General features: G+C 41.5%; 2 protein-coding genes across 3 annotated transcripts in view; one reads left to right on the forward strand and one right to left on the reverse strand.

Moving 5' to 3' along the window:
• Positions 1–11,051, forward strand: part of polrmt (polymerase (RNA) mitochondrial (DNA directed)) — a 42,950-nt gene extending 31,899 nt beyond the window's left edge. For both annotated transcript variants that reach the window (XM_083559016.1, XM_083559017.1), the window contains 6 exons: positions 6,207–6,259; positions 8,570–8,668; positions 8,779–8,851; positions 9,829–9,920; positions 10,017–10,090; positions 10,458–11,051. In XM_083559016.1, the coding sequence (XP_083415142.1) occupies positions 6,207–6,259; positions 8,570–8,668; positions 8,779–8,851; positions 9,829–9,920; positions 10,017–10,090; positions 10,458–10,507 (441 nt within the window). In that variant the 3' untranslated portion in view covers positions 10,508–11,051. The remainder of the gene's footprint in view (positions 1–6,206; positions 6,260–8,569; positions 8,669–8,778; positions 8,852–9,828; positions 9,921–10,016; positions 10,091–10,457) is intronic.
• A 579-nt stretch (positions 11,052–11,630) lies between these two features.
• The window catches only part of hcn2b (hyperpolarization activated cyclic nucleotide-gated potassium channel 2b), a 43,574-nt gene continuing 33,170 nt past the window's right edge, over positions 11,631–22,034 (reverse strand). Inside the window, exons 7-8 of the mRNA XM_083559052.1 lie at positions 18,014–18,178; positions 11,631–14,092 (exon numbers count right to left, since the gene is read on the reverse strand). Coding sequence (XP_083415178.1) covers positions 13,203–14,092; positions 18,014–18,178 — 1,055 coding nt within the window. The 3' untranslated portion in view covers positions 11,631–13,202. The remainder of the gene's footprint in view (positions 14,093–18,013; positions 18,179–22,034) is intronic.

Consider the following 22,034-nt stretch of genomic DNA (forward strand, 5'->3'; position numbering starts at 1 on the left):
TTCAACACGTTCTCTCACGTTCCCTTTATGTGAGAAGACGCTTTATCCCGGCAGGGTTTGGGCTCGTGGCTTTGCTCATTGAAGAACAGTCATGAAGGAGACGGTTTTCTTGACGCAGTGAACAGATACAAGTGTATGGCGAAGAGAAGATCTGCTGGAGGTAAAGTGGTGATTATCACAGCGATGTTCACTTTATGAACTAAAGTTTCAGGACACCGGACGTTTCCATCTTTATGTAGTTCTTCTCGAAACTGTTCCCACAAAGTTGGAGACCCACCATTGTGTAGGACCTCTTTGGACGCAGGAGCATGAAATGTAGCTTTCACTTGAACTACAAGATCCGAAACTGTTCCAGCTTGAAGATGCTCCTGTGCATAAAGCCAGCTCCATGAAGATGTGGAAGATCTCTGGCTATAGAGCTCCAGCCCTTTTAAACACCTTTGTGAACGCTGACTGCACCCCAGGCCTCCTCACTTTCTCACATCACTGTCTGACTTCATTAACACCCTTGCGGCTGAATGAATCTTCTTCCCAAATCTCCACAAAATCTAGTGGAACATCTTCCCAGAAGAGTGGAGCTCATTATAAGAGCAAATGGAGACTCGAAGTGGACTTGGATGTTCAGATTCGCATAGCAATCTTGTATTTAGGTGTTTGTTGGTGGTGTGTATAATGTTGGACATTCAGAAACATTAAATGTAATGTTTGAGTTGAAGCGCTTTAATGCAGTAGATGTACCACGGTGGCCTCCACACTTCCTGGAACACGGATGGATGTTGTGCTACACACTGCAGGACGCAGCTCTAATTTCTTAAAAATCACACGCGATATCGATGCAAACAGCAGCCCCCTGAACTAATAATCCACATATAGAAACAACAGGACGTATCGAAGCCCCTCCGTTTCTTCTCCTATCCGTTCTCGAGTGTAGCTTTCTAAGGAAACGCAGCATTAATGAGATGATCGGAGGACATAAATTGTGTGTCAATCACGTGCGTAAACAAATAAAGCATGGGTGTAATCACGTCCGGGATCATCATGCCCCTGCTGGTGACGAAGAGGTAATTACTCTGCGGAGGTTTCAGCCAAACGGCGATACATCAAAAGGGCCGCAGACGAAGTTCCAAGGACACAAAAAATTACCCACACCAGGTCAGTAGACTCGAGTCTCCCTCAGGGCCACGTTGGATCTCATCTTCTGAGAATATGACACCAAGACCAACAGGTCTTTCTGTTGGTGAAGGAAAATCTCCATAAGACTTCATGAGAGAAACCTTATGAGGAACCAGACTCAAAAAAGGAAACTTCAACCTGGTCTGGATGATTTATTCATTATAGTTCCATCATTCTTAAGGATTCTTGAGTGTTCCTGGAAGTTTTTAATCTAAATCCATCTTTGAGTGTTCGTGTTTCCTTCTGAGCTCCATCAGGGCCTCAGAATGGATCATGGCAGGATAGGGGTTTAGAATTGCCCTCATGGTGCAGTAAAACATCAGCTGAAGGTCATAAGTTCAAGCCCGAGCACCATCAATCTGTCAATATCATGTCCTTGAGTAAGATCCTTAACCCACTGTGCTCCAGAGTCAATGTATCATGGGTGATGCTCTAAACTAGAGGTTGACAGATGCGGGTGTTTCTCTGCTGATGTCGATGTTTAGAAAGCAGATGTCTGATACATGTGATGGAGTTTTTTTCCCCTTCGTTAATTTCTAAATCGAACAGTTCCTCGTGTTTTCTCTCCAAACGTTCTTCTCATTCTCTCTCTCCAAAGGTATTCTCGTTCTCGCCCAGCCAAATGTTCTTCTCGTGTTTTATCTCCCTCCAAACGTTCTTCTCGTTCTCTCTCCAAATGTTCTTCTCGTTCTCTCTCTGAATGTTGTTCTCTTGGGGGTTTATAAGAGTTGGTGAGCTTTAGTTTTTCGGTGTGTTCTGCACAGTTGGTCCTAGTTGGAACGTTTTTGGCCGATTCTGCATTTAGTTCATTAGCGAGAACTAAAACTCCGATCGGTTATTCAGCTTGGTTTTCTTCACCTCACCTTCATCAGGACCTGACTTCACTAACACCATTGTGGCTGATGAACACAAATGTCCACAAGTGCACTCCAAAATGTAGTGGAACATCATCTCCGAATAGTGGAGGGGGAAAAAAAAAGAACAATTTGAGACTAAATGTGAAATGCGATGATCGAAATGTGCATACTTACGACCAGGTGTCCACAAACTTCAGTCCATATGATGTAATATCAACAGAGACATGGATTTAGCAGTAGATGTTTGCTTTCATTTGTGTGTGTGTGTGTGTGTGTGTGTGTGTGTGTGTGTGTGTGTGTGTGTGTGTGTGTGTGTGTGTGTGTGTGTGTGTGTGTGTGTGTGGCAGCTGCTCACAATTTATAGCTTTTTGCTTCTATTTTGAGGCTCTTTTGTGATTTTCGGTAACAAATTATCGTGACCTTCAGCTTGACATGTTGACTGGAGAGAGCCTGCGATATGAACATCACCACGACACTAATTACAGCTTCTCTGGTTCCTGAGCCTGCACTTTAAATAAAACCCACAAAAAATACACAGTGGTCCCATCACAGACATTTAGAGTGGAAGTATTAATTATATAAAACCCTGCAGTTGTGATTGTGAGAGAATGAAGGAGAGAGATGTGAGAGAGAGATGTGAGAAAAAGATGTGAGAAAAAGATGTGAGAAAGAGATGTGAGAGAGAGATGTGAGAGAGAGATGTGAGAGAGAGATGTGAGAGAGAGATGTGAGAGAGAGATGTGAGAGAGAAAGAGATGTGAAAGAGAGACAGAGATGTGAAAGAGAGACAGAGATGTGAAAGAGAGACAGAGATATGAGCGGGATATGAGAGAGATGTGAGTGGGATATGAGAGAGATGTGAGTGGGATATGAGCGGGATATGAGAGGGCTGTGAGCGGGATATGAGAGAGATGTGAGCGGGATATGAGAGAGATGTGAGTGGGATATGAGCGGGATATGAGAGGGCTGTGAGCGGGATATGAGAGAGATGTGAGCGGGATATGAGAGAGATGTGAGCGGAATATGAGCTGGATATGAAAGAGATGTGAGAGGGATGTGAGCGGAATATGAGAGGGATGTGAGAGAGATGTGAGAGGGATGTGAGCGGGATATGAGAGAGATGTGAGCGGGATATGAGCTGGATATGAAAGAGATGTGAGAGGGATGTGAGCGGAATATGAGAGGGATGTGAGCGGAATATGAGAGGGATGTGAGCGGAATATGAGAGGGATGTGAGCGGAATATGAGAGGGATGTGAGCGGAATATGAGAGGGATGTGAGAGAGATGTGTGAGAGATGTGAGAGGGATGTGAGCGGGATATGAGAGAGATGTGAGCGGGATATGAGCTGGATATGAAAGAGATGTGAGAGGGATGTGAGCGGAATATTAGAGGGATGTGAGCGGAATATGAGAGGGATGTGAGCGGAATATGAGAGGGATGTGAGCGGAATATGAGAGGGATGTGAGCGGAATATGAGAGGGATGTGAGCGGAATATGAGAGGGACGTGAGAGAGACGTGAGCGGGACGTGAGAGGGACATGAGAGGGACGTGAGAGGGACGTGAGAGGGACGTGAGAGGGACGTGAGCGGGACGTGAGCGGGACGTGAGCGGGACGTGAGCGGGACGTGAGCGGGACGTGAGCGGGACGTGAGAGGGATGTGAGAGGGATGTGAGAGGGATATGAAAGAGATATAAAGCTGTATTAGTGCAGCAGACCTACGAAATGTTTGACAAATTTCTCTCCGATGTTCCTGGACTGATCAGGGTTCCCCCCCTTCCTGAAAGTCCTCGAATTTCAGCCTGGAAAGGCTTGAAAATAAATGTAAAATAATGAGGATTAAAATGTAGGAGGAAAATAAAACGTGTTGTCATATATATTTATTATTTTTAGGATCTCAAACTTTCCTAAGCAGCGTTTTTGCTCTGAATAAGAATATTACCAGAATGAACTCCATATACGTCTAAATGTATAAAACCTTCACATTAAAAACATCATTATTACCCTGCCAAGGGTCATGTAAATGTTGTGTGAGTGAGATGTTCAGTGCTGTATGGATTTTATAGGCGTTTGATATTAAATAAATGGTGCTTTACACTACATGGACATGTTTTTGCACACCTGAGCATAAGATGTGCTTTTTGAAGGCACCATTCCATATTAAGTCTCCATTTGTTGGTATAATGAGCTCCACTCTTCTGAGATGATGTTTCACTAGATTTTGTGGAGATACATTCAGCTGTAAGTGTGTTAGAAAAGGGATGATGTAGGTTGGAGGGTGAGAAGGTGAGGAGGCCTGGGGTGCAGTTAGTGTTCACATTCATTCATGTTCAATCAGAGCTGTATAGCTGGAGATCTTCCACATCTTCCAAACCCATAGATAACAGATATTAATGCAGCTGGCTTTGTGCACAGGGGCATCATCTTGCTGCAGCAGGTTTGGGTCTCCTACACAACTGTGCGCCTCCTAATTTGTAGAAGCAGTTTGGAGAAGATGCACATAATATACTTTTCTCCATATAAAGGTTAGTGTGATCCACACGTAGATACCCACGTCTCTCTTCTCTGCTTAGAGAAATTCTTCTCCTTTACACCCGGGAAAAAGTGTTTTCATGTAAAGGAATGTGAGAACATGTTGACGTTCAAAAAACCTATTCAGCGGACTCCATGAAGGTCGTCGAGGTCATTTAAAGTTGTAGCCATGGTAACCAGACCTGTGGTATTTGATTTGATGTGCTGTAGAACGTGTGGAGCGAAAAATAGAGAGTTAAAACTGGGCTTTGACACGCCAAAAACAATACGAACTAAAACACTGAGAACCTGAACTCTAATGAGCGCTGGTGCAAGTAAGACATCCAACCAGGCGGGGGCAGCATCCAAACGTATCGTACCGCATATACGGTACACCGCTACAGCCGCTCTAAATATTTTCACTTTTGTTGTATTTGTCGTCACCGGAAGATAAAAAAAAATCGCAAGTCGAACCGTCGCGACTACACGGTATTTATTATTTGAAGTTCAAAGCTCCTGCACTTTGTTCCACATCAGCTCTCTGTGTTGCTCCGTACCATCATTCAGTGTGTGATTGGTTCTCCTTGTACTATGTTGTGGTGGTGGTTGCACATGTACTCCTTTTGTAGTCCTGTGCATCGTCTTCTGAAGCTCCTCGGTCCTGGAGGGACGTCACGTTGCGTCCCTTCGACAATAAAAACCACTGGAGTTGATTTGTGTAATAAACAAACCCCTCGCGTGGTGCACCAGGATAATGCTCAGGGTTCACTGTTCCTCACTTCTCAACAAACCCAGAGTGTGCAGATGAGAAGATGAGTGAGCTGAATGGAGAACGTCTGCTTATGTTTTACACACGAATACGATCGTGACATATCTCATGTCGCCGGATTCATTTCTCAATCCTGCAGTCCGTTTCTGTGTCTGAAGTGTTTTGAGATCGATTCCGGAGCTCTTCAAGCGCAGCCTGGACCATTAAGTCCAAGTGTGAGATTGACTTTCTGCGTAATCAGTTTTGGGCAGGAGCTTTGACAGAGACATGTAGGTGAAGGAAGAAGATGAATAGAACTTGGGGAACTTGGTCACCTGGAAGAGAGCGAGATGCTATAACAAACTTCTCTATAACCTGGAGACAGCAGCGTGAAAAAGAGGAGATCTGAATGTGTTCCAGCATGACAATGCCACTGTGCACACAGTCTATGGGTTGGAGTGGAAGATCTCCTGCTAAAGAGCTCTAAATGTGAATGCTGACTGCACTCCTCACCTCCACACTCAGGAGAGTAAATGTAGAATGGGATCTTATGATCTGTTCTGAGATGGTGAGTCTCTGAGGAGACACGAGCCCAAATCAAACCTTCAAGCCAGATTTCTGGATTCTGCATTTTGGATTTTGTATCAGATTTCATGCGTCTTCCATTATTTTCTGTCTGATATTTATTAAAGGAGTTGGAGGCTTTAATATAAAAGAAGTGGGCAAAAACTTTAAATCTCACCAGGTTAAAGCTGTTACTGAGGACAGATAAAGAAATGGTACTGGAATCATAATTAGAAGCTGGTTTTCTAGATATCTAACCAGCTTTGGTCGCTTGCCATCGTGACTTTTTTTTTCTTTAGATTTTCTTTGACTCTATTTTTCTCATTATTTTTATTTTTTTTTTTTTTTACAGCTCAAGGGCAACATTCAGTTCCTGAGTCTCCAGATAAGCCATGACGTCTATGAGTAAGTTCCTCAGCTCCGAAATGCAGCTTTTCCACATTAGCTGTGTGCTACACTGCATGCCAAAAATATTGGGACACCTGACTTTTCCTGACATATGTGACCGTTTTTTCCAAACTGATTATTGAAAAATATTAGTGTTTCCGTACTATTGCCCTCTTCGGTTTTTTTCTAAGAATTTTTACGTCACGTGTCACGTGTTTTCGTTGACTGAAAGTGCGTCTCAGTGTGGACAGACGGCTAAAACGGAGAGAAAAATCTGCCTATTAGTATGAACATGGCCAAAAGGAGTTTTTCTCGTGGAGTTAAAAACAGACTCACAGTGCTACCAAAAGGGCGGCGCTAGACCAGCTAGCTGTTGGTTGTTACGTTGTGAGGCAGAATTTGCCTTGGCAGTAAAGCGCCCCCTTTGGGTAAACACATCAAAAAGCATCAGAGATTGTAATGTAACGCATGATATTTATTTAATTATAATCATTATTTTAAATGTTAAATATGATCCTAAAAGTCTTTAGGGAAGTCTGTGTATTTGACTCTGGAAAAGTCTGGAAATTAGAAAATGCTAAATGTTTAGGAACCCTGTCATAGTGACCAATCTGACGGCTCAGTACTCCCTGATATCCATCTCCTGCTGCCTCTGATAGACAGCTGCCTTTACTGAGACACATTATCAGGGGCTGCACTAGAGACCGAGAGGAACGTCTCTCAGAAATATCCTCATCCTCAGCCGCTCCCGATCTCAGTGAAGGTCCTCTCTGGGTCGTCATGACAGGAAATGTGAAGAGAAATTTGGCTTCTCGTTGTGGGAACTCAAGTTCAACCCAGATGGAAAAATACATTATAATATTATATATTCTAATTTATTTCATATATTCACCTATTTGCATCCGAGATTCTGAAAGATGAGATTCAAAGAGAAAGGGATCTTCACCAAACCTGTCTGCCAAAAGTATTGGGACACCTGTCTTGTCACCCAATGTGGTTCCTCCCCAAAGTGTTACCATGGGATTGGTAGCAATGGCCTGTAACAATGACATTTTCCCTTTTAGATGAACTTGGAGACCCAAACCTGTTCCAGCATAATGATGCCCCTGTGCACAAAGCCAGCTCCATAAAGATCTGCTTCACATGGGTTGGAAGATGTGGAAGATCTCTGCTATAGAGCTCTAACACTACTGAACACTTTTGGGCCTCCTCACTTCAAATACATCAGTACCTGACTTTACTAACACGCTTGTAGCTCAATAAATATCCATAAATCTCCACAAAATGTAATGAACATCTTCCCAGAAGATTAGAGCTTCTAATAACAGTAAATGGAGACTAAATGTGGAATGGGATGATCAAAAAGCACATCTTTTTTTGTCCATTTTGTGGATATGGTTATTATACAGTAGTTGTATTTTTTCCATCATGGTTTATGTATTTGTCAGTCTCCTGCGTTTGGTTGAAAGAACTTCATCAGTGTATACAGAAGCTACTCTGAAGAGACACGTCATGGATGGAGCTTCACTTTTTTAATGCCACTGTTGAGGAGGAAGATGAAGGAGAAACGAATAGCAGATTCAAAGGGCAGTTCAGCGTCCATTTCACCCTTGACGTTATCCATGTGTGCGCTAAATGCACTCAGCTCCAAAACAGAAACGCTTTTCAGAACGTCCTCATAAATAATCAGACCTTGAAATAATCGTACGCGGTCATTCAAAACCTCAACAGTCCTAGGAGGAGGAAACCGGTCCAGTAAAACATTCTACTGTATTAAAACAGATACATATGAGTGTGTTGTGTAACAGTTACGTTTATGGAATCTGTAAACAAAATCGTATCTGCATAGAGAATAATTGTTCCTGTAGACCTGTTGGAGCATGAAGCACCAGTGATCAGTGCTCCTGCCCTTTTCTTCTCTTCACATCTGCTCGATACATCTCAACACCCCACCTCAGGATGGAGTTCTCTTTACTTGGAGGCTCTTCTGTCTGAGGATGGTTCCACATCAACAAATTACTGAGCAACTCAAGAACTTTGATGATGAATTTGGACTATTTAATATCAACACTCTGCTACAATGGTTCAGGACCATGAACAGCTCCATATTAAGCATCCAACACCTCAACAATGACATTTGGTGATGAGAATAAGGTTCCATTTGGAGTCTGTATTCTCAAGGTTTCAGCCTCATGAAGTTTTAGGGAGTTTTTTTCTTCACCACAGTCGCCACTGGCCCACACATTAGGTATCGACTTGTACATTCTTGAGACAAAGTCTAATTAATTTTACTCTCTAAATGATGTTGTTATTATATATGTTTTGTAGGAGGCCGGACACGGTGAAGCAAAAGAATGCATTTCCTCCAAACTTCATCCACTCTCTGGACTCCACACACATGATGCTGACTGCACTTAACTGCTACAGGTGACATAGCGGCTTCATAACGCTTGTTAACGTTGTTTATTATTTCTGATAAATGTGTATGTACGAGTGTATAATAAGCCGCTTGTTATAAAGCTGATGTGTATTTTCAGTGCTGGTTTGACCTTCGTCTCAGTGCACGACTGCTACTGGACCCACGCGCTGACAGTCGACATCATGAACAAGGTACGTCTAAATTAAGGTTCCTTCAGGTTCGTGTGCAGTGCCATGTGGAATCCCGTTTCCTGTCCTGAGCTTTTCCTAAACTTCTCGTGAACCCTGCATCTGTTAACCCATCTGCTGTAAGAAAGCTCGGCACAGCTCGGCCTTCAGAAGGTGTAGTAGAGACTTCACACCAGGGGTCATCAAACTATGCCCCGCCCCCACATTTGGAACGGCCCACTGAAAATCTTTTTTTTACTCATATCCGTATTTGATGATAAAGGTTGGATTTTAAACAAATATGTCCCTTAGTTATTATTACAGGTCAAGTCAGAAATCGGCAAAAATCCATACCGATAGTTTTTCCGGCTTTCAGTTGGCTTTCATTACGAGAGCGGCCTCTAGAGGTGAATCCCTGCTGCCACGTGCTGTTTGTTTTTACACTGTGCGCTGAAATATTTATTATTTATCATTTATTTATTAGATCATTATATTTACTAATGTATATATTGATTTCCTCTAAACCATTTTCATGATTCAGTCATTTTAATTTTTTTTGGTTTGTTATAGTTTAGTTTATAAAGTTTATTTTTTATTCAGTATTCATTTTAAATCAATCGGTAAATCGAATTAATTTCAATAGCAATTATTATGGGGAAAAAAAACAGTAATAATGCTTTTGAAACAGATAAAATATCTCTTAAAAACTGTCTGTACGGTGCAGAACAAAATAATAAACTAATCCAGAATTAGGAGGCGAAATAAAAACATTTAAGATCATAATAAAATCTACACAATAATACTGATGATGTCGCCGTCGATTTTTTTTCTCTGTTTTAAATCCAGTTTCTAGGTCTACTGAACAACGGAAGTGTGTGTGGGTGGGTGGGTGGGTGGGTGAGTGAGTGAGTGTGTGTGTCTGTGTGTGTGTCTGTGTGTGTGTCTGTGTGTGTGTGTGTCTGTGTGTAGCCTCTAAATCGATGTTTCCTGTTTCTCCACAGGTGTGTCGTGAGCAGTTCGTGGCTCTGCACAATGAGCCCATTCTTCAGGACCTCTCCAAGTTCCTGCTGCAAAAATACTGCTCAGGACCACCGTACGTTTCAACACACGCACACGTGCGAGTCTCTGTTACACGTTTCTCGAGCAGTGTCCGGTTGATATTAATATTTCGATTGGGTTTTTCTTCCAGGGGTAACACAAAGAGCAAGAAGTTTCTGGAGTACTGGAAGATGTCACAGCTGCTGGGGAAGGTTCCTGAGACGGGTGAGTGTCGCGCGATGACGTGAGGTCGCGTTATGACGTCAATGAAAGATATCAGACTTTACTGAGCTCCATGGAGGAGTTTTGTGGAACTTCTACGGAGAATACAGGGATTTTCATAAACCACTCGAGATGAACTGGAGAAGAAAACATTCAAATGATAAACAGCACCAGGAGTTCAACTCCAACAGCTTCAATATTAGTAGCTCAGACTCACGGCCTTCACACATTCACTCGACTTGTGTGTGTGTGTGTGTGTGTGTGTATGTGTGTGTGTGTGTGTGTGTGTGTGTGTGTGTGTGTGTGTGTGTGTTTATATAAATGAAGCATGTACGGTGTATGGAGTATAAATATTTGTTCTTTTCTTTAGGTGATTTTGATCTGCAGAGGGTGAAGGAATCTACGTATTTCTTCAGTTGAAAGATGTTCAGCTGAAGAACTTTCCCAGATGGATCAAAAGAGTAAATGCTGCTTCTCCCCTTTCCCTCACCCTCACTTCCACCCCTGGGGCATCTCCATGCTGAGCTCAGAGACTGACAGTCTGAATCATCCGCTTCGATGGATGCAGCATCTACACACTCAGTGAAGCTCTCACGAATCAGGACTGATGGAGTAGAAGTGTTTGCACAAAGGCGGGGGATCGATGACGTGTGTGTGTCATGAAAACAACACAGCCATTCAAAGTCCTGCTCAAGAGTTCAGATGTTTCTCTGGTCTCAGTCAAGCTGGTCGTTTTTCTCCACACCTCTAGGCTGATTTAATCTACAGCTCAGGCTCCACACGTGAACAGGCCACACTGTCAGGAGGAGCAGGAACGAGCAGATCAATGAGGATCTTCTGTAAAATATGGTGAACAGCTCAGGACGTTATTTTGTAATTTTGATTTAGGAATGTAAAATATTTTGTGCAGAAGCTGTAATGTATAAATACTGAACCATGTCTAATAAAAATAACATTTTTATAATGTTGAGATTTTCAATATCTCACTATAGTAATATCTTCTCTTCTGTCTTCCCGAAAGCCCCGCCCCCTTTTCCTATCTTACATTAGTAATCTCACATCTCGTTTTATTGAAAGCTCCTCCCCTTTTCCTGTCTCTCATTAGTGATATTTGTTTTCTGTTTTCCTAAAAGCCTTTTCCTTTCCTCAATTTAGTAATCTTTCCTCTTGTCTCCTGACATCCTGGAAACTCCGCCCCTCTTTCTATTTCATGTTAGTGATCTTATCATGTCTTCTGAAAGCTCCGCCCCTTTTTTGGTAACAGAGTGCTCTTGTTTCTTCTCTTGCAAGCTCTGCCCTTTTCTAACATCAATCTCTTGCCTAATGACATCCTATAATCTCCACTCCTTTTCCCTTTCTAACATTAGTAATCTCTCATGTTGTCATATGAAAGCTCCGCCCCTTTTCCTTGAATGGCAAACACTCTTACTGAGTCGAGACTAAACAAAAAAAGCTTTGTTTGCTTTTCTGTACGACTGAAATGATTTATTTGCTGTTGCAGAGCGAAACCAATAACCAAAAAAAAGAGAAGGACACATGAAGGTCAAACCAAAACTCTTCCGCTCTTTATTGAAAGATGAAATTGAACCACAGAACGAACGTCACCATTCCCAGCCTGAATGCATAGCAAAACCTGTGGCATGTTTGTTTTTTTTTCCTTACGACGGTGATTACGCAGCGATTCAGTCGCTTCTCTCGGTCAAAATGTGGAAATAAATGTTTTCTTTTTATTGCTTTTAAGATTTGTTTAAATTTGGCAAACGGTGTACAAGAAGAGGGAGATTGTCGAATACCTGTAGAAGGAAGAAACCTTCTTTTGTGGGGGTTTTGGGCTGGTTTGGAGTTCCATCTTTATCAGGCTGCAGGTTCGTTTTACACTTTCATACACACGGGGCAAAAAGGGGATGTGTTTAAAACAGATTTGTCTTACAGGAGCAGAATATTACAATCGAGATAAAAAATAAAAAAAAACCTTTGAAACGAGACAGAGGAATATTTCAAATCGATCGATTACAGGGACGGAGTGAACCTCTGGGTCACACGTGAGCTCAGAAACACTCATTGCATAATGCATGCTAAATAGCAGCCTATTCGAGAGAGACTCTGTGCACAATGTATGCTGCTACATCCTTTTTGCGCTGGTATGGGAAATATCGAAGTTTTTTCCGAGTAGATGAATAATTCCCCTTTGACATCCACTAAACATTTGGAAACTGGTTTAGATGCGGCACTGCGGAAGCAATCGATATTTGGGAAAGATTGTATACGGTATTATTGGATATCCATTTGCAGGGTTTCTCTCCACCTGCTTTTTCTGTTTCCACTGTAAATCCATCCTTTTTTTTTTTTTTTCTTTGCAGTTGATCAGAAATTAATGTGGAAATTTGCTATGGGCTGCAATTATGAATAAATAACTGAATATTTGAGACGCACACAAACGCACAGCCCTGGACAAAATATGGTTTCGCAGTGAAAATCAAGGCAGTGGATTTGTTTCATTTGCATTTTAAACACATTTTTTCTGCCGAATCTTCGGTCCAGAGTTCTTCAAATCCATTTCTGTACCAAATCCTTCCAGTGTGATCGTCTGTCACCCCTTTAGCCACTTCTGGTGTAATAAACCATTGCATTTTCTATCACAGGTTTAATATTGCTCGGTCATAGGTATAAACACTACTGACTAACCACGTGAAGTAGGGTGGAGGAAACTTGCAAAAAAAGAACCACTTGTAAAGAGTTACATAGTCATCAGAGACGTGTCGCTTTGCCCCAATGTTGCATTCCAGTCTACACTGTGTTACTGAACTAACATGTACAGTAGGGAACTGATTTTTGCAATGTTCCAATAAAACCACAATAAAAGTAAGCAATTCTAAAGAGGCAAACTGTGTTGGAAGAAGCTACATTGATATTTATGTTGGTGGATACAACAGAAACATCGTTGTGATCGTTAAATCTTTAGTTTTACAGACTTTGTATGGTTAATAATATGCTGTCAAGTCTGGCAGTTCTGTTCACCCTCTGCTCTTGTCACAGTTTTGAACCAGGTACATTCTAAAAGTAAGATCCACGGCATGACAAGCAAGAGGCACCTACACACCCAGATCCATCAAGGTCACAAATTGGAAGATAATCTGGACCTAACAGGATGGTCCGTGTCTGGAAGGCTGACTACTGAATCTTTCTTGGGAAGCCCCGAGTCCTGGCTTGGCCTCATCTGTGGCAGAGAGGCAGGTGAAAATGCTCCTACAGACATCTGGTGCTGAAGCGTCATCCTGGGGGAAATGGCAGCTCTAAAGCCCATGGTCCCGGGGAGGTTGTGAGGTGGTCCAATAGACGTGGAGGAAACTCTTGTGGACTGAGGTGGGCTTGGGGCAGCTTGTTGTATGGCATCATGGGGCAAAGACGGTTGGGAGGCTGAGAGAGCTCTGGCATCCTGGGTCATTGCATTCCTTGAAACCGTTGCTCTGTGTGTAGGGCTGGGAATGTGCTGCTGCACCAGGGAGAGCTGAGATCCTGAAGGAGCCCCCATGGGACTAGAGCTGTACTGGAATGTTCGAGCGCTGGTAACCAACGGGCTCTGGACAGGCGTGCTGATGAGGGCAGAGGGCAAAGCAGTGCTGGAGAATTGTGAGCCTGTTGGGGTCTGCTGGACCCCGGGGCTGGCGATGTTTTGGACCACTTGGAAACGGCGTACCATGCGGGGGGACTGGAGAGCTCCGTGTGCTGCCAGAGGGTTGACCATCTGGGGACAGAAACTCATAGCTACAGCTTGCTGCAGGGTGGCAATGGCAGAGCCTGTTGGAGGCTGACTGGAGGAAGGAAACATGGTCCCGTAGGTTGACTGAGTGGCTGACATGGCCCTGGGTCTTTGCAGGTCCACAAGTTTCACCATCTCCCGGTCGTACTTCACAATCTCCTGAATTAGCTCATTCTCACGGTTGTTAAAAACTCCAGAATTTAGGTCATGTTGCACTTTATGCATCAGAATGGAGTTCTTTTTGCCTGGAAACAAAAACAGAAGCATTGAGTTAACCAGTTATACACTGCAAAAACTCCTAATCTAGTCGTCATTTTTTTTTTTTTTAACAATTTAAAGAATAAAATAGGATGCAAGAACAGATTGTGTGAGATTAGGTTTGTTTTAAGATTATTTAGCTTTTTTTCATTTATTAGTAAAGTTTCAAGTTAGTTATTTGACCTGTAAATTGAGCTTAATTCCCATCAGAGATGTGATTTGAGGCTTTGTATATTTTAAGACTTAATTGTAGCTGTAATAACTGGTTGTGAAGTTGCCAGTGAAAAAATGCTCAATAATCAAATTTAGGACTTTAATATTATTTGTTCCAAATGCTTGTGTGTTCGAGAAGTGAAGAAAAGAGTGCAGGCAGGGTGGAGTGGGTGGAGAAGAGTGATAGCAGGAGTGATTTGTGATAGAAGAGTATCTGTGAGAGTGAAAGGGAAAGTTTATAGGACTGTGGTGAGACCTGAGATGTTGTATGGATTAGAGACAGTGGTATTGAGTAAAAGACAGGAGGTGGAGCTGGAGGTAGCAGAGCTGAAGATGTTGAGATGTTTGTTGGGAGTGACGAGGATGGACAAGATTAGAAATGAGTTTATTAGAGGGACAGCGCATGTAGGACGTTTTGGAGACAAGGTGAGGGAGGTGTGATTGAGATGGTTTGGACATGTGCAGAGGAGGGACATGGGGTATATCAGTAGGAGAATGCTGAGAATGGAGACAACAGGAAGGAGGAAAAGAGGAAGAACAAGGAGGAGGTTTATGGTTGTGGTGAGGGAAGACATGCAGAGGCAGATGTAGAGGACAGGGGGGGGGTATGGAGACGGATGATCCGTTATGGCGCCCCCTAATGGTAGAAGCCAAATGAAGAAGAAGACTTATGGCTTTTTATTACACTATTGTTCAGTAGTTTGATTTCAGTCTCTCATGTTGGAGATTCGATATATTTTATGTTGCAAAAGGTTAAAATATTTTGAGACGGTAATGATTTTGCGTTGACTTTTCATCGTAACTACAGTACTATTACATTTGAATCAATAATTGCTGACAGTACGCATGTGTTTTAAAAGTGATCTTGTTCATAGTTTAAATGCTTTGTCTTATTTTAAGACAGAATATATATAAGATGATTCTTAAATGAAGAGAAATTCTCTTGTTCTCTGGTTTTTAAGATCTTTTTATACATATTAAGAAAAACAAACGGTTTAAAGTTCATTTGCAGGTTAGTTTTAATTAAATTAGTCTATGATTGGAATTTTTTCTTTCGGCTTCTCCCATTAGGGGGCGCCACAGCGGATCCTCCACATGTTTGATTTGGCACATGTTTTTACACCGGATGCCCTTCCTAACGCAACCCTCCCCATTTATCCGGGCTTGGGACTAGTCTACGATTGGAATAAATATTTAAATGTTTATTTCAAGACATTTTGTTCTTTTCTAAAAATCTTACCATGTGTAATGATCTCTCTGCACTGACAGATCATTTGACTTGTTTTAATTCTGTATCTTCTTAAATCAAGCATTTATTTCTTATACTTAGACCCTGATTTTCTGCAGTTATTATTATCATTTGCACTATTTATCAGCCCCCCTTTAAGCAGAAGGGGGTCACCATACAGTACAACCAGCACTGATCTAATATTATTCTATGACACTAAGATGGTAATGGGTACTTGTGCTGGTATCTTTATCTTGATCCATCCCCATTCTTCCTTTCAGGATGGTTTGTCTGCAGTGTGATTAGATTCCAAGCAAACCCTGATACAGTGTCACCTGATCACGGTAGGGGTCTAATAACCTGTAAACGTATCGTCTCGATGGTAACAGTACATGTTTACACACAACACAGCATCATTTATTATCACACTACCAGGTTATTCTTCATTATCAAAGTTTTTTTCAATCTTTGCACCACCATAAATATGGTATATTAGTGTTGCTCCAGCGCAGTGTTGAGGACAGAAGGTCTGCTGTAACACAAATTCCCAAATTTTCAAGGTTCATATATTAAGTATTGGAGCATCTGATTTTTACTGATGCAGGTAACAAAGCTTTTATCTGATCGCCAAAATGTACATAGGAAGCTTCAGAGATATGGTGTCCCCACCCAGTGCAGCAGGAACATTCAGGACATTTCTTTCTTTTATTTGCTGAGTCACTGTGCCGCTTTCGCTAACATGAGATGAAGTATGTGGCCGTAGCCCGATCTCATCACCGCTACTGCTGAGAGCAATTCTCCAGGGGAAATGACCTACCTCCTACAGACAAGAGCCTGACCATCTCTCTCCATTACACTCATCAACTCCCCACATCCCTCTTCCATCTCAGTGTGACCTGAACTGCTGACTCGCATGTTCTTAAAGATTTGAGCAGATGCATTCGTAAAAATAAGAAAGTTTATATTGGGTACATCCTATTATATACATCTTACATCTTATTATATTGGGTACATTTTTATATAATTTTTTTTGCTCCAAAGATTCTTCAGTGAAACACACAGTGAAAAAAATTAGCCAAATTTTATCCCAGTCTTAGGCTAATGTCTAAATTGTGTCAACACGGGTCTGGCATGAGAGGACAGGACGAGCCGTGATTGTGTTTAGAATCCAAACTCATCTGCCAGCAGAACCGATCTCAGATGGAATGTGGATGCCATGGCAACCGCCGGGCGAGAAGCAGCCATGTAGGCGCTTTGTAAACATCTGAGATGGTCATGTGACAATCTGACATCAGCAGCAGACCGACCTTGGAAGAGGAGCATGGGATGTAGGGAGGAGGAGGAGGAGGAGGAGGATGGGTGTGGATTAGCAGATTGCATGTTTACATACTGTTGGTTGATTTCCATTGTTAAGAAAAAGAAATGAAAGACAAAACTGGGATAATGATGAACTCATCTGACCTTTCAGTGTGCAGTAGCTAAAAGGCTTACACAAACAAATATAAAGTGCCCCAGCATACAGATATACAGTAGATATAGACGCTAGATTGTTATATCTATTCAAACATTGGATTGGATTTCTTCCAACACAACCAGGTTTATCTCCTGAACTGCAGGAATTATCAGAAAGCTGCAGACTCAAATCACCGTGGATCCAAACGCTACAGAGCCCCGAACACCAGGACAGACAGGAGTTTCAAATACCATCTGATTATCTAACGAGATACAGAACAAGTGTTCATTCATTCATTAAAAACTCAATAGCAGTGTACTGAAGTTGATTAAACAGCAGGAAATTCAGATTTTTTTTGTGTTGGTTTGTTGCGTTTTCTGCATTTAAATGTCCTTATAACCAGTTGATGATCATTTAGGTGCATTAGAGTTGGAGGGTGGAGAAAAAGAGGACGGTTTATGGATGTGGTGAAGGAAGACACGCTTATGGTTGGATTTAAAAGATGCAGATGTAGAGCACAAGGTGATATGAAGACGATCCGATGAGGAAACGTGCTGGAGACGTGCGAATTCGTTCAAAGCAAAGAGGAACAAAATCTGTAACTGGATGCTGAAACCTGCTCAAACCTTTAACCATATTGAACTCTATAGAAAGGTATTTTATACACCAGAATGCTCTCTGTTTATTTCAATGTTTCTATATTTAAATGGTGCACTAGAGCTTCTTTTTCAGGTGAACATGTGTATATTATGGGTGTAACTGTTGAAGGTACAACACCACAATAACAACGAAAGGTAAGGTAAAGAACGCTCTTTCCGAGTTTGTATCCGTCTGCAGCTCAATACTGAACCAGACACAAAAAGATATCAATCATATCAACACAACTAACCTTCTTTATTTCTGAATAATGCAAATGAGCATCTTGTGTAATCAGACTGGCCATGTGATTGGCCAGTTGAATAAACAACCCGTGTGTTGATAAAATGATGATACGATCAACAAATAAACACTTACCGATCCGATCCAGTCTGTCAATGGCTACAGTCTCGAAGGCTCTCCTCATCATTGGATATTCCTCCAGAACTTCATTAAAGTTGTCCACAGAAAGTGAGTACAGGCGGCAGTAGGTGTCGGCTCGAACGCTGGCCGTACGTCTCCCCCGAGTCAGCAGGCAAATCTCTGAGAGTCATAGACATCAAATTATCACAATTGGCCATATAACAACCACCAGGAGAGTTGATATCGATATAAACCCTGTCATGAGCCTTACATCTCCTTCACTCCTTTTGTCAATCTGTTTCTCCATCATATTTCCTGTAGGTTGTAAAAGTCTCTGGTAATTAAGATGATCATAACACTGTGCTTTTGTTCAGAAAAAGGCTCCAGAGAATTCTCGAAATGCCCTCTGATTGGCATTTAACAGCCTGCACTTTAATTAATAGATTTAATGATATATTTAGCACCACATTAGCTGGTCTCTGAATGGGGTCAAGATTCAGATCCCTCGTGTTTCTGGGCATGTTGTTCATCCTTAAGGTCAGAGAGGCAACACCACAGGACTGGGAAGCACCAGCCTAATTATCACTCAGTCAAGAAGACACTTTACAGGTGGGACTCGTGCAGCTGGAGACTTGGCCATGGTTTAGAGAGAGAGAGAGAGAGAGAGAGAGAGAGAGAAGGAGAGAGAGAGAGAGAGAGAGAGAGAGAGAGAGAGAGAGAGAGAGAGAGAGAGAGAGAGAGAGAGAGAGAGAGAGAGAGAGAGAGAGAGAAGAGCTCACTTTCAATGTGGCTGATTCTATAACAGTGGTTAGAGAGTTTTGGTAAACTGGGATATATGGATGCTAGTGATCAGAAGATCTGATCATTTTAGAAAAAAATTAAAATTAATAAAAAAAAAAAACGTATCTTTTTTTCAAGTCATTTAGTTCATTTCGTTCCTTTAATCCTTTAATCGCCTTTATAGTGTCTATGGGAGTCACCTGATAAAAGGACGAACGACTCGGACTAAAGGAGTTGAGAGGTAAAAGACTCGGTTCTGTTTCCTCTACATAACCTGAGGCAGATTTTGCGATCTTTAGCTCATTACAAAATAAGATTGATGGTTTCAATAATTGTGATGTGATGGTGGTATTAAAAGGTGGATTAAGTCCTGAAAGTCCTCACTGAAGGCCCAGGAACCAAATGCACGGCCCGCCAACATCACCTCTGGTTTACTTATTAGTGATAAACTTATAGAGATGAATTAAATGAAAGATTTATATTCTCTATTTCTTTGTAAAGACAAATATATTATATGCTGGCAAACTGCTAACACTGTTAGATATAGTGTTGAAAATATCCCAGTTCCCATTCGAGGGATCAGTTCTCCATCAGGGAATATTTGCTCATCATATTTTATCTTTTTAAATGAACCACACATGTTGTTGAGAACATAAGCTGTAAAACTAAACCAAATGAAACTGTAATGAAACTGATATCATCTATAGAGTTATGACATTCTCATGTTAAACATCATGCTGCATTACAATATTCCCATGAAGATTCCCAGATACACCAAATTGGCAAAAGTTTGCAGACACCTGGTCATAAGTATAGTATGTGGTTTAGTCCTAATTTGCTCTTATAACTACCTCCACTCTTCTCTAAGGAAGATGCTTCAGTAGATTTTGTGGAGATTCATTCAGCTACAAGGCTGTTAGTGAAGTCAGGTAGTGAGAAGGTGAGAAGGTGAGGAGGCCTGGGGTGCAGTCAAAGTTAACATTCATCATATTCAATAGGGCTGGAGCTCCATAGCAGGAGATCTTCCATTCCAACCAATGCAAAGCAGATCTTCATGGAGCTGGATTTTGTCATGATGGAACAGGTTTGGGTCTCCTAGTTTAACTGTGGGGAACAAATCGGATTTTAAAACCTCTTTATCTCCGTAAAGCTGCTTTGGGACAATGTTTATTGCTAAAATTGCTCTGATTTAAATGAATACAGTTTGGAGAAGAAACACATACGGTCGGAAGATTCAGGTGTCCCAATACTTTTGAGAGTGTAAATGCGTTATGGTTTCTTTTTTTTAAAAACTTTAGAAAGAATGAAGAAAAGGAGAACGTCAGCGTATGACCGTGAACATCTGCATGAGTCATGCAAGTGTGAGTGTGTGTGTGTGTGTGTGTGTGTGTGTGTGTGTGTGTGTGTGTGTGTGTCTGTGTGTGTGTGTCAGTCTCTCAGATGTGATATTCACAGCTCACAGGAGATCAATGTTCAATGTTTTCTTGCACAAGTAAACGAGACCCTGTGTGTGTGTGTGTGTGTGTGTGTGTGTGTGTGTGTGTGTGTGTGTGTGTGTGTGTGTGTGTGTGTGTGTGTGTGTGTGTGTGTGTGATCGACTGAAGCTCAGGCTTGCATCACTTTTTCTCTTCATTAGTGCACAAGTCACGTTCCTGAGTAATAATGGTGCATTTGAAACATTTTGCATATTCAGCAGTATATTTAAAGACAAACTCCAGTAAAAAAAATCCGTAAATGTCTCGCTAAAGTCAAACTCGCGTCCTCGCACTTGGAAGGTTGACATTACAAATGACTCTGTCGTTAACGCCTGATAATTAGGTGTAATTAATTAGCCTTGTGGATCTTTCGGCCTTCCTTTGGAACTCGTAGACTCCTGGCACATTCCCAGGTGAGTGAACTTCAGGGCTGATGGGCCGAAGATGTGGGGAAGAGACTCTGCTCTGTATAACGGATCAGAAAATCACTCGAATGGGACGTAGTAATAAAACTTCAGCATCGATCTTCTCATCTTTCCACTCATATGATGATATTGATGTGCTTGAGAGTTTCTCAGAAAATGGAGACACCTTGGACACCAAGCAATTAAATAAATGTTGAAATATCCTACACTGTTTTGACAAAATTATTGGGACACCTGAATTTTCCAGCTGTGTATGGAGTCCTTCTTCAAACAGTTTTAATTCAATTCAGTTTCATTTGTAGAGCATTTTTAACAGCAGCTTTACGGAGATAAAGAGGTTATAAATGTTGAATTCATATGTTATAAATGTACATAAGTTTGTTCTTTGGATGTCTTTTAAAGCTGAGAATGAAACCCAGCTTCACTTAAACCTGGAGACCCAACAAAGGGACTAAACTGATACCCTTGTGACTGAGTGAATCTCCACAAAATCTAAAAGAACATCTTCCCAGAAGAGTGGAGGTTATCATAACAGCAAATGGGAATTTAATGCAGTGTAGAATGTTCTAAAAGAAGCACGTAAACATCTCATGCTCAGGTGTCCACATATTTTATATTCTATATAGTGTTGAATTTGTTATGAAGTATTTTTGTGTTCGTGAGGTTTTGGTTCGAATATGAGCTCTGAGGCTCCTTGGCATAGATTCTATACATCTCAAGACTCGAACTGGAGAAAGACACGCTGTTCTGTGTTCAATCAGAGGTGGTGTTTAGATCGTGGTGGAGGAGATCATGGTTTAGACCCCTTAAGATCTTCATACATGATTCGCCGGGGTTCAGATATCCCCGAGGCCATTTATCATATTTTATATTCATCAAACAATTCATTAATGTTTTCTCATATTTTTCCCTTAATTCGTTTTTCTTTCTTCCACTTTTAACTCTTAATTTCTCTCATTCATTCCCTCCTCCTTCTTTTCTTCCTCATTTTCCTTATGTCTATTTTATGAATTCCTTTATTGTTTCCTTTATTGTTTCCTTTACTCATATGTTTAGCTTTTCTTCCATCTTTCCTTTTTTTCTCTCCCTCCCTCCCTCCCTCCCTCCCTCCCTCACACCTCTCTATCTCTCTGCCTTCCTTCATCTCTGTCTCACTTCTTCCACATGTTCTTTCTTTCTTTCTTTCTTTCTTTCTTTCTTTCTTTCTTTCTTTCTTTCTTCTTCTTCCTTCCTTCCTTCCTTTCTTCCTTCCTTTCTTCTCTGTATTATCTTCTTAGTTTAGTCTTTTCCTTTCTTCCATCTTTCTTCTTTCTTTCCTTTTTGCCTCCTTTCTTCTCCCTTTCTGGCTTTCCATTC

The sequence above is a fragment of the Silurus aristotelis genome (genome assembly GCF_946808225.1).
Source record: "Silurus aristotelis genome assembly, chromosome: 13".
NCBI lineage: Eukaryota > Metazoa > Chordata > Actinopteri > Siluriformes > Siluridae > Silurus > Silurus aristotelis.